The sequence below is a fragment of the Pezoporus flaviventris genome, unplaced genomic scaffold (genome assembly GCF_033815535.1).
Source record: "Pezoporus flaviventris isolate CSIRO_AGI_PZ_B2104156 unplaced genomic scaffold, CSIRO_AGI_Pfla_v1 ptg000030l, whole genome shotgun sequence".
Classification (NCBI taxonomy): Eukaryota; Metazoa; Chordata; class Aves; order Psittaciformes; family Psittacidae; genus Pezoporus; species Pezoporus flaviventris.
This window is the reverse complement of record NW_026892578.1, coordinates 4,951,163-4,964,254: the sequence shown is the minus strand read 5'-3', so window position 1 is coordinate 4,964,254 and position 13,092 is coordinate 4,951,163. Positions and strand designations below refer to the sequence as shown.

Sequence of the window (13,092 nt, the reverse complement as noted above, 5' to 3'; positions counted from 1 at the left end):
AAATCTTCCAAAATAGCTAAAATTTTCCAAAAATACTGCTCTCATTATAGACATCTGGGAAACCTTCAGTGTTCTGACTTGGCAAAGGCACAGCAACGAGAGAGAAGTTGCTGAGGGGAACTTGTTGGGCAGTTTTAAATTTTAGGTTTTGGTGCACATGCAGAGGTGTCTCAGTTTTGCCCTTTCGGAACAAAGTGTTCTGACCTGGAGTGTATGTTTGCATGGGAGAACAGCTATTGAACTAGGAATCCAAAACAAATCCATCTAAAGTCTTTGGCTCAGCCTTCAAGGATTAGAAGAGTGCATGCTCTTCATAGCACGAGTTATGGCCTTAAATATTTGGTTCATTGAGATGTCAGCTTGCAATCAGGTGTGTACACTTGCTCTTTGTAAAAGCAAGGCCTCTGTGGATTTCTGATCATCTGGGCTTTTATTTCACACAAGCAGTATATAGTTCATGTAGTATGCCTTCATGGAAAAATAAGGGAAAAAAAGCCCCCACAAGCTGCTAAAGAATTCATGTGGAAAATATTAGAAACCAAACATTCTTTCATGGGTGTTTAAGTACAACTGAAAAAGGCAATGCAAAGTAAAAACACATTCTGCTATGACTGAAGATCAATGTTGCCAAAGATCGTTAGCCAGTTATTAAACAGTTTATAAAAAAAAAAGAGTGATTTAGTACCTATTACCAGTTGTTTTGGACTGCTCTGAAACTAGGCAGTTGTTGATGGTTATTGGCATCCTTTTTCATGTACTCATAGCTTCCTGTGGTTATTTTCTCCAATAAGTTTTTCTCTTTTAGACTACATGCAGGTCCGAAGTGGTAGGAATTGGCTTAGATCAGCTCTGTCTGTAGAGCTATCGAATCTAATTTTCTGGTGGAGGTAGCCTGTCATGAATAGAGGTGTTTTGCCAGCCTGAATCTGAACGAACAAAGAGTATTACTGGACATCTCAATCATAAAGAGCTGCTGTTATTAATTTTTATTATTTTGGTCACTTTATCATTGTTCTGCCGTTCTCAGTCTTGTATGCTTTGTTCTTTTTTGTTTCGGTTAGGGTTTTTTGTTGTTGGTTTGCTTTGTTTTGCTAGGGAGCTCTGTAAAGCTACCATCTCATGAACATTTTGTTACTCACACTGCATTCTTGTACTGTACCAGAGTTGGTGACCACGTTCCATCGGTGGAAGAGATGAGTGAAAGCCGCTGGCTGTACTTCAGGTGACACTGTGCTTTCCTTGATACCAAATTAACCTCGTGCTTGGCTTTCTTCATCTTTATAACACTGAAGTGTGTATTCTTTTTTCATACTATGGCATGCTTCTACTGCTTCTCCTTTTATGCAGAATGCCATAGACGTTCCTCATTTCTGAGCCTGTTTTCTTCTTCTGAGCTGGGAGAGTGTGGATCACACATCATGTCTTTAGCCTAAAAAAAAAATCCACAAAACACCACATCTTTTAACTCTGTGTATGGGTAATTAATGAAGCAAAGCTAGCATCTCTGACCTGCGAAGAATTAAAAGCTGAAGAATCACAGATGCTACCCTGTGAACCTTTATAACACAGGTATTCTTAAGCATTCTTTGGAGTTACCTTATACAACTGCTCAGGTTGGAAGGGACTTCACAGAAGATTTAGCTCAGCCTTTTTGGGGGTGTATTTTAAAAACTGAGGGTTATCACATTGCTTCACAGGAAGTTGCTAGTAAGAGCGGAAACAAACCAGAATCCTAGTCTTTTCCAGTTGATGGTTTTTATAACTGATACATAGAAAGAGAATCAACAAGAAGATAAATCTTTAACTGGGATATATAGGGCATGTGTATTGCGTGTGTGTGTATATATATATGTATATATATACACACATCTACAGAATATTTATGCAAAGAAAACTTTTTGGGATGAGGCAATAGTACATTTCCTGTCATGATTGAGGGTTCCCAGCAAACTACTAAACTTGCCAGAGACTTAGTATGCTTGTTTGTACAGAGAATCTGAGAGCTATTATCTGTTGCAGTCATTCTTGGCTGCTGCCACAACGATGACATATGCCAGAACGCAATAAAGCCTGGTATTTTGGTAACTTGTCATCTATGTGTTGCAGGGCATTGGAAAGGTTTTTGAAGTGTCAGAAGAAATAGTTCCACCATTTAAAAATGACATAGTGGAGTACTTGATGTAGTTCTATCTCCATTTTTTTTTTTGCCATTCCTTTCCATACATTTAGTTTCCACTTTACATTCCACATATTCTGCACCTCGTGTGTCAATCGTTTTCTACCACACTGTTTAAATTACTGAATTATACATAGGTTTAGCACTAGAGGGATCAAATCTGAGTAACTGCTTTCCTATATGTGATGCTGGAGTTGTAGCATAAGTTGTAGAATAAGGACCAGAAGGAGGTTAGGAAATCAGCTAAGAGCAGAAACATAGTGCTTTAGTATTGGGCTCAATGGTAGTCCTTTTGCTGTTACAGAGCTCTCAGTCTGAAAAGTCTTTTATGACTTAAAAACCTAAGCAAACTTACTAGGGAGGAGTGAAGAGGTATGCTAAAATTGGAACAATTTTTACTGTAGCATACTCTTGTCTACAATTTCCAGTACACTTCCCAAGGCAGAAGTAAAGATGCCTAAAATTTATGCACTACAAACTGTCTGCCCTGAAGTATTAAGGTATCTGTCAAATACTGAATCAATGTCAGTGAGGGAAATAGGTGGGGTTTTCACCAGGTTTGGAATATTATGCATTGTTACAGCTGAAAGACTGTTCATATTCTTCATCTGACATCTGCTTTTTAAGAGTTATTTATTTGAATTGTTACTGTACACCCTAAAGGAATGCACACACAACTGCTGCAATGGGCTTTCAGAATGGGGGGAGTAGAAATGAAGATGCTGTCTGTAGTAAGAATTTTTCCTAAAATTTGAACCATTTTAATATAGAAAAGCTCTTTTTTCCTCTTCAGCATGACAATAAACCCGAACACCTGGCCTGAGATGTACTGTGACTTTTAATTGAGCAGAATGGTCATCCTATTTTGGTCCTCCCTTAAGCTCCCTTCGCCTGTCTAAGGGCAGTTAAAATCCCTCAAACAAATGTACGACCCTGTAAGTCAAGTAAAAGCTGGGACATTCTGAATTGTTTGGTTTTCTTGTGTACTGTGAAGTGAAAGGGTAGGCCAGTGAGTTAAAACTATTTCAGGAATGCAAGCTATGTTCGTCTTCTGGAACAAGCTTCTTGAACTCCCCATTCATTCATATCGCCAGCTGTGCAGCTAACATGAACGTGGTTGCTCGCGTAGTGCGTTGAACCTCCCCAGTGTATATCTGGAGTTTGAAAAAACACAAATATTTCTTTTATGTATATTTATAAAGGAATGAACTATCTTGTACATATTGCCATACTGAGTGGGTTTCCTGATGTTGCTTATCAGCTTTTGGTATGAGGTTTCACTAGGTAACTAGTTTGTCTGCAGAAGACCCTTCTTATCATGTCTTCATGGCTTAGTGGTAGCCTAACCTGTAACATTTAAGCCCTTGTAACCTTTCAGAGCTCTTTTGTGTGGCGTTTCATTTTGGCATGTGTAACAACCCAGTACCCAATCTCTGTCTCTCCAGTGTTCCCTTAAAAAGGTAAAGCTTTTAGTTATGAGGCTGGTCAGTGCCAATGAATTCCCAGGACAAATATGCCTAAAGGTTAAGATAACTCTGTATGTGAAAAAAAGGAAGTGATGATGAAAGAAAAGAAACTCGGGTTAAAATCCAGGCAAGAAGATTCTTTTATATGAGGCTGCTACAGGCTGTCTTAGAGTGGCTTTCTGGATTTTCCCTGAACTACTTTAAGTCATGTGCAGCCTTGGATTGGCTGTTGAGTTCATAAAGGATGACTTAAAACCTTAGTTCTGTGCCTATGTTCCATTATTCTAATAGAAAGTGGTGCCCTCGAATTTGTTTGAAGGTGTTCCCTTTTAGTTTAATCCATTCGATCTTCTGTGCCTGAAGGTAAATAGTGTCTGAATTACTGCTTGGTTTACTCAGATGCATGTCCCTGGGACACATAAATTAGCTGGTCTTACCAGCAAGGTTCTTTTGGTTTCTGGTGATCCTCAGGGATGTTGCGTAAACACTGTGGCTAGAAATAGCTGACACAAAGTCTAAGTAACAGAGAGATTACACTCACCCAGCTCAGTCCCTTCCAAGAGAGGGGAAATGAAGAAGCTGGCCATTTCAGATAATATGTTTTCTAATTGCCTATATTTTCCTACACTTGTTATGCAACGTGGTAGGACTGAAACACAACATATTTGAGAATGACAGTCTTACCCAATGTTTGAGGTTGGTGGTCTAGGTTCTACAAAACAGCACAGAAATCAAGGCATAAGCAGGATTTAAAACTAGACAAGAATAATCTTAAATAGCCCAAAACAGACCAGAAAAACCTGAGCATAATTACAAGGATTAAATACCCATCTTGGATAGAAGTGCTGTATGAAAGGATGTAATAGGGTGCTCACTAACTATACAAAAGCAAGTAGATGGCTTCTTATGAACATATTGTATCATCATGCACCATTTTATTAAACAGACCCTCTGTCACTCAGCTAGGAGTCTGGAGTAGACAAACCTCTTGTTAATCCACTGTGGCTGTGTTACGTTAGGTGACTGAAACTTGCAGCAAATTAGGATTATGAGTCTTTATAAAGTATTTTTTTTGTTTCATACAATGCATTAAAACTGTGTGTGTGGCTTCTTTTAGTTGTATATTTGAGCTATTCTCAGGCCTATCTGGCAGCTAAGTAATTTGCTGTGTCAAGTATTTAGGCTGGGCTCTTTCATAGTCTCTAGTTTCTTACTGCTGGACATGAGGAGTTTTTTCCACTGAAAAGGATGTGATCCAAAATTCATCTTTTAAGTCAGAAATAGTATTTGCCACCATCCTAAAAGAATTGGCAACAAAGGTAAGCTGTTCAAGTTGATGCCAAGATGAAGTTAAAGCTGTTATCTACAGGTAGCTGCTGCTTGAGTGAAAAAGCATCTTGTGTACAGCTATGTAACTGCAGGGGAATAATGGACAGCTCTTCTCAAACTATTCTTATAACCTCTCTGAATGCAGCTTTGCTGGGTGCTTAAAGTGCTTTTAAAATGTGTTCTGCCAAACTTCTAGCATTTCCAACCCTCAGTAACACCACTTGCTTTGTTTTCCTAATGTTTCTGTAGGGTTGGGGTTGACCCAGATCAGGATCCTCCACCTACTAATGACAGCTTTCAAGTCTTACAAGGAGTAAGTAATTGCATAACTTCTCTATTAGGCTGATCTTATTGTATATCTAAGATGATAAAGAACTGCAGAAGCTATGTGCATGGATAGAATCTTTCTCTCCTAGCTGGCAAGTCAGTAATGCATTTTACTTGATACTATTCATGCAATGCCCATCAAAAAACATTCTGTGGTTTTGGGTGTAATGCTACAGTGTTCAGATTTTTGTGTATATGTCTACGTATAAGGCATCCAAAACCTTCCAAAATCTGCTAATACAGTCTATTTGACAATGTGCTTTCCTCTTCCCCAGCCACCCAAGATGCTTGCTTTTAACATGCTACAGCATAAACAGTTCTTTCCAAGACTGACCCAGACATAATCCTCTTGGCTTCTGCCCAATGACTGATACCAGACTTTGGCCCTTGGACTTGCTTAGAATCAAAGATTAAGTTTGCTAATCCAGTATCAGCTCTTGCATACTGTACCACAAGATGGCTGGATCTTACCTGTACTACCTACTGCCTGTATGAGGCAAAAGGAACACTGGAAAATTGTCATTTATATTCAGCAAACTGTTGCTGTGAATCTTTAGTGCAGCTTTCTATGCATCAGTAACAACCCAGAAGCTGGCTCTTTTTTCCCTGCAATATGCTATTGGCAAACAAGACTATCAAGAGAATGTTGTTCATAGCAGAAATTTCAGTTTTCCTTGTCTAGAAACTGAGTGAATTCGCAGGAAGAGTGAAAGGTTTGGGAAAAAAGAGCCAACCCCAAACAACACAACAACCACCCAACATTTCCTCTGTCCAGATGTTTAGTTTACATGCTCCCAGAGTACTGTTTGACAGTAATTGTTCTGCAGCACAACTGGTTGCTTATACAGGAGCCTGCTAGAGGAAGTCGGATGACAGCAAAGATAGATTACTTTGGATGCAGAGGTTGCTTAGGGTGCAAGCATGTGAACTGGACTATGTAAACTTCAGGCTGTATGATGCTGGTGTTCAGGCTGGTCACAGATACATGGATGGAACATTTGCTGTATCTGGGATCAGCTTTCTTATCAGTTGTTTCTCCTGTCTTGCCCTATTTTTTTGTTTGGCCACAGGCTGCACAGATAAGAACTAGTTGCTCAGGAAACATCTCTTTCGTTGCAGAAACTGCATTGGGTATCTCCGTGTTCTTTGTAGAAGCCTGTGACCAGTACACAAAATAGATTCTGAAATAGTGGGTTTGGGTACTAAGAAGGGTGACCTTGGTTTTACATCTATCTGAAAGCAATCAGAAGGCCAGGCCTCAAAACACCTTTTATGGTGAAGACCACAGTTACTACGTCAATTCAAGGTTAGGAAGTGGTATTGTGGTAAGATGGCTTTGGCCAGTTCAGGCTGTAGCTTGTCAGTATTTGAGGAATTGTTTTACAGGAAACAGAACATGGGTATTCTGTTCTATTCAGTGTCTGGATGGAAATATCTTGTTACTTTTTCCCCATGTAAACATAAAGCACTTACCCATTTGTTTCCTTTTTTAGCTGTGCTTTGCATTCCTAATGGAGTCCATTAGTCAGTTCCCTTTGGATTCCTCTTTCTTTCACCAAGCCAAGATTAGCAGCATGTTGCAGTTAAAGAAAATATATCATTTGGGATGTGGAGGGAGTGAAACCGTACTAAAGTTAAACTCTTGGTGGATTGTGGATTTTTTGCAGATCAGAAGTACCCAGAGCAATCCTGTCTTGTTTTCAATAGCTTGGCAGAGGACTCATGCAAGGCATTCTCACTTCATCTGTTTTCCTGTTTAACTTTGGCTTTTGGCCAAAAAAAAAGGGGGGGGAGCAAACAAACCCACAACAAAAAAAAACAAACAAACAAAGCCCACCCCCCCCCCCAAAGCCAACATGCAAAAAGCAAAACAGTAACAAAAGTAAAACCAAATGCAGCTGCAGACCAGCTGGTGCAACGACTTGCAGCACATCAAATAAAAGGGGTTATATTTGACATTGTTGGCCCTTCTGAAATTGATCTAGCACTTAGGAAATTTTCATGACCTTCAACACTTGTGGTTTTATATGGATTCCCTGTGAAGCATGTTTCTCAAGTGTGATATCATCGTGTTAGAGTTTCAGGTATGGTAAATTCCCTTGCTCTTCCAAGGAAGTAATAGGCTTAAGGAAAGAACATCAAATAGACTTGGATTTAAGGAAGCCAACCAAGCAATGGTTAGGGATCAGTCTGGATTATTCCAGTTCATTTATCTGGGGAGGGAGACAGGGATGAGACATCAGTGAAGCTTATTTGTCAGTCTTGAACTTATTCCTATATTTGTCAGTCTTGGACTTATTCCTATATCCATTACTGCATTAACTGTACAATAAGCTTTTAGACTCGAGGGAACTTGGTGGTGTAGGGCTCGCTAAGATAACTGGAGGGCAATAAAGAGTGCTGTCTGCAGTCCAAGTACAGTATTGAAGTAATTTGGCCTTTTTGGACAATAATGTGAATGATTGGAATGTGTGATTTGGTTGTTATTATTTTTTTTTTCCTACACAATTGAATGTATTTTTATCTTATTTATAGGATGGCCCAGATTCTGAAAGAAGGAACAGGACAAAGCAGGAAAGTGCTTGGCTATTCAGGCTATGGTATAGCTTTGACCATAAGTATCCTTTTGAAAACACAGCTTACCTTCAAGGCATGAAATGCTCACTTTTTCCTTTTCCATGTACCCATATGTAGCCTTAAGCACTTGAGATAGTCAAGCTGATGAAAGATCAAGTATTTGACAGGTTCAAGGCACAGAACTGGAGCTTGAACTCACTGACTCAGAAGTTGGACCTTTCCTTTCTCTAATGTATGTATGTATGTATGGTCATACTTGCTGGAGGACAGAAGCCAGTCAGTTCTAGGACCTGACGTTCCATCCTAAACAGTAACACAGCCAATCAACCATTTCTGATTCATTCCATTAATCTGTTTTCGTCTTCACCGATGCTCCTAGCACTAACTAGTTTTCCAGTTCACTGTACATGTCTAAGCCCCAATTCATTGCTCTGAAGGGCCATCTGCTTTTGCGATGGGGAAACTCATTGCTGATACAGGAAGTTCTGAAACTAAAAATCTGCGTATGATCCAGCTTATTCCCTTTAGTATATCTGGAACTTCCTATGGGTGTTAGCAGAGTATCCTTGTGTGTGTATATAGTATTGTAAACCTTTCTGAAACCGGTAAATGCTTTCTGATGCTTCTGAACAATTTTTGTGTAGCTGTCCTGTCTTCCCTGCTTGTGGGTTTTATTACTCTACTTAGCATATTCTTAATCAGTACATCATATAGGTGCCCCTCCTTAACAGCTTACACTCAGTAGAACATAGCAAAGATAATCTTGTGGCTGTGGCAGGTCACTTATACCCAGAACTTCAAAAGAGTTTAAGTTATTGATTCCTAGTAATTTCTGGGGCAGTTAAATATATGTAAATATCTGTGACAGAGCCTTAATCTTGTTGCAGCTTGCATCTGAGAAGTAAGTCTTTTCACTGTGGTCTTTGTCATTGCTTGATAAGAGATTGCTGGCCTGTTGGAGGACAGTAGTTTCCTTCCGTGCCTTGTGCACCAAGATTTCCCACTCACGGAAACCCAGGTATAGTGTTGAAAGCATTTGGATCCTAATAGCGGTTGCCAGTTCAGGATAAAATGTGTTTGTGACTGATGCTTTCAGATGCAGTAGTATTGGACCAAAGCCCAGAAGGGAGTGTATGTGCTAGCTTAAATATCCATAAATGTTCGTAATTCCAGGTTAACCCTTTGAGTTGAGTGGTGGTGTCAAAGCGTATTGAGGTCAATTTTTGTTGACCCTGTCAAACAGGAAGTCAAAAAGAAGAGCTCTGTGGTAAAATCACAGAAGGATCTGGCTCTGACTGACTGCTGCTTTTTTGTCTTTTTAAGAAGGAAGCAGAGCTATCCTCTTCCCCTGCCATTACAAAAGGGATGTGCCCAATGAATAAAAGGAGTAGTTGGCAATGCTGACTTCCCTCAGCTGACACTAGCACAGCTGCAGCAAGGGGAGGGGGAAGTACAAGGTGAAAATTACAGCTTAATTAGCTGTTTCATGGAAACTTAAAGGGTGCTGATAGTGCATTTGCTTTTCAGTGGTGACTAGCACTCTTTAGGCAAGGTTTCTGTGAAGTTTGTGCCAAGGAAACTGGCATCCAGAGGCAGAACTGTCTTACTGTACCTTAGAGGTAAAAGCTTGCTCCTACTAGTGAAAAGAGGCATTTGGGTAAGCATCAGCTGGGTGGGCTTAAATTGCATGGAAGGGATGATCTTTAGAATTGCCACCTCTATACCCACAGGTAAAATATTTTTTGCTGATGCATTCCCTTGGTTTGTGGGTAGAAAAGCAGATTGCCTCAAAATTCACTCTCTGCAAGGGAAGTTAACATGAAAAAGATGTAAGTAAGTTGCACTTGGCAGTGCACTCCAACACTGGCTATTGCCTGCAGAGCTCTGTCCAGATGGATAACTGGGAACTTCATTCCTGTGGAACACAGAGTTCATTTATTGTCATGGGTTATTCCCGGCATTCACCCACAATTGTTAAACAGGAAGAAAACTGCAACTTTGATGAAGTACCAGATGTCTTCTACTGGTTTGTTTTATTATGACCAAGTTGCTGCATGCCGGTCTGCCGCAAGGCAGTGTGGAGGCTGGTAGGTTAGTGTAAGGGCAAAAAGCTTATTTCTTTCCAGGACTGGGTGTAGCCACACTGTTACTGGAGGAGGAAAGGAGGACACATAACCCTGCAGCAGCATAATCATGCTGTTATATGCTCAAGTAAACATGCTATGCTAGGCTCTGCTAAAAGGAAGGGATATATCTCTGTAAAAAGAGCTGCCTTTTAAACTCCTCCTTTCCCCTAAGCAGCTTCATCTGTGAGAGGATCAGGGAAGCTGTTGTATTCACAAGTGGACTTGATTCTTAGAACTCCAAGCCCAGAGAGAAAGAAATGACCTGCAATATATATTTACATTTAAAATAATCAGAACAACTGAAAAAATAACAAAGAAACCCCACACCAACCCAAACCCCTGTGGTCCTGATTTCAAACAACGTTTGGAAGTATTAGCGCTCTCCTCCTGAGCTCTGTTCTTGTGCCAGTGAAGACCAGCAGGGACACCTTTTTTGACTCCAGAGCATTTCCCCAGGCAGATTGTCCATCTGGAGTACTAGTGTGAGCACATGAGGATTTACCTGGAGGCAGACGTGTGAAAAGAGGTGTAAAGACACCTTCCTTTCCCTCCCTGCTGCCCCCTCAATGTAATCTAGGTAGCATTGCTGCTTTTCTTCTACCCTGTGTTATGTGATTCTTTCCATGGAGTTTTCCCTTTTTAGGGCTCTGCGTGGTATGAATATGTGCACCACAGAGATATCTTTGAGCCTTACCAGAGTAAGATCTCTGGTTGCATCTCTGTGGTTTGGTGACCAGCTAGTAGCTCAAGTGGCTGCATTGCTTTGATAGTATTTCTTTATTTCCCTGTGTTGCGCCACACATGTGTGTCACCTTGTTACCTCTAGTTCACCTCAACACCATGCTCCCATCTTCACAGCAGAAATACCTTTGGACCTATTAGCACTAAAGCACTTGTACCTCTGCTTGCTCCTTTTGGCTCCAGAGATCCAAAAAGCTGAACCCTTGCAACTGCTTGAAACTTGTAAGAAGGGAGTTGGGTCGTTTTCCTTGCAGGGAATGTAAGAGTAAGGAAACTGCCTTTGAAAGTATAAAGGAAAATATGAAGGGAAGTATAAAGGAAAGTATAAAGGAAAATGTTTCTTGAGGTCCCCTCATTTGTTTCTTGAGGTCCCTTCATTTATTTGTCTACAAACGCGGATTTTTTTCAATGGGTGTTTTACATGCAATTGTTGAACTGCACATAGATCAAAGGCAGAACCACACTGATGTACAATTGTCTTTTTATTTTCAATAGTGGTTTTCGAGCACTGATGTGTTTTCCTTAACTACTTCAGTTATTTAAAGCCAATTCTCACTCACAGTGGCCCGCCATTAACCACAACTCTACCCAGCTGGTGTGGTCTGGTCGCCCGATGTCTGACGAGTCCCCAGGTTTATGATGTAAGTAGACCAACTCAGTACTTCTGGGTTTTGTTTTTTTTTTTGTTTAACTTCAGGAAAGCATTTTTTAATTACTATTATTTTAGGCAAAAGGTTGGTGAGAAAGACACTCTACAAGAAAGTACTGGTTTGTCCTAGGCAGATAAGGTTTAAGATACTCTACCTTGAGGCAGCAGCTTCCATTCGTAAAAATAAGAGATGATCTTTATTGTTCAAATACTACCTTAAAAAAAAAACAGAAGACATTAAAGTATATTGGAAAATCACAAGCCTAGTCAATAAACCAGTTCTGTGAATCACTGCAAAATATTCAGTCCCTTCTCAACACTTTTGGATAAGATTCTCTTCCTGTTACTGCTGAGGTTGCATTGAGGTCTCCTTCAGAGAAGACAGGCCCATTACCCGTGCCAGAAAAAAATCTGGTGGAGCTTCCTTTCATTGTTTCCTCTGTGAAATTTGAAACTGTGTTTCAGAAACCTTTCATCAGTTACTTATCGCAGTGTAGCAGGCCACTATACTGTCTTTACAGCCATGTCTTGTAATAATTGATGCTTCATTCTCCTATTACTCTTGCAGGATCCTGATACATGCCATTCCTATCTCTGCAGGGCTTCTGAAATGTACAACTCTGTATAAGCTGCCTATAAATAAAACCATTGCACTATGTGCAATCACTCAAATTTACAGGTTCTTTGGAATGGTAACATCTCTGCCATGTTCAAGTAGTCTTGGACCAGTTTTCTATTCATCTTTTCCTAGAGAGTTATGAATTCCAATTCCAAATTTGAAATACTGCCCCTGCTCATCTTTCTGGTGTCATTAGCATCTTGCTTTCAGCTGATAGTAAAATTTCAAAGTGTGAAATACCTGCTGCCTATTTGGAGCTATTGGTAATGCAAGAAATTGGCCTTGTTCCCATCTTTGCAGTGCCACTAAAGATCTTGCAACAGATCTAGGTTGGAATGCATCCATCAGACCAATTAGCCTACTTGTGTGTTGCCCGTGTGTCTATCTCTGATCTTATAAGATTAGTTATCTAGTAACCAGAATAAACATAAACATGCATGCTTTGGCTTCATTTTCTTTAACGTTTGGGCTTCCCCCCCCCCCCCCCATCTTTACTGCTGATTCTAAGCTACCACTGTATGTGTAAACTTATTCTTTAATTGGATTTGTTCTGACACACACAACGCATGCACAGTTGGGATGCTAAATGCATCATTAAAAATGCTTATAAGGCTGCGTGCTTTGTATAAGGTGTATGAATGACGTGGAACTTTGCACTGTCTTCTTGTTCCTATTTCATTGCATTGCTGCTTTAGTCTTAGGGAAGAATATAATTCTGAGATTTTTATTTCTATTTTCTTCTCAAGATTTGCAGACTTTGTAGTTGCTTTATTGCTTTTCATTACTCTGCAGGCCAGGATTTGCTGTAGCACTTGCCTATACCATTTTATTACCAGCTAAAAAGCTGTGGAATCTTTCTGCCTTCCCATTAGGTGCAGGTAAAGCAACTGAGAGTGCCATATCTTTGAGGGGACAAAAGCTGCTTGGCATAGTTGTGCTTTTGTGAAGTGTTTCAAAGAAAATTCAATGGTACATCTGAGAGAATTGAAGACTTGGAATTAAACAAGCAAAAAAGTCTTTAAATACTCAAGAGAACTTAAAATATGTGGAAAATGTGTTTCAAAAAGAAGTAATAAATTCTA

At 40.0% G+C, this 13,092-nt stretch overlaps 1 protein-coding gene across 1 annotated transcript in view; it reads left to right on the top strand.

Moving 5' to 3' along the window:
* Window positions 1–13,092, top strand: part of SLC9A7 (solute carrier family 9 member A7) — a 74,191-nt gene that overhangs the window by 54,513 nt on the left and 6,586 nt on the right. Inside the window, exons 13-16 of the mRNA XM_061459770.1 lie at window positions 1,163–1,222; window positions 5,221–5,284; window positions 7,834–7,916; window positions 11,278–11,383. Of these exons, the coding sequence (XP_061315754.1) occupies window positions 1,163–1,222; window positions 5,221–5,284; window positions 7,834–7,916; window positions 11,278–11,383 (313 nt within the window). The remainder of the gene's footprint in view (window positions 1–1,162; window positions 1,223–5,220; window positions 5,285–7,833; window positions 7,917–11,277; window positions 11,384–13,092) is intronic.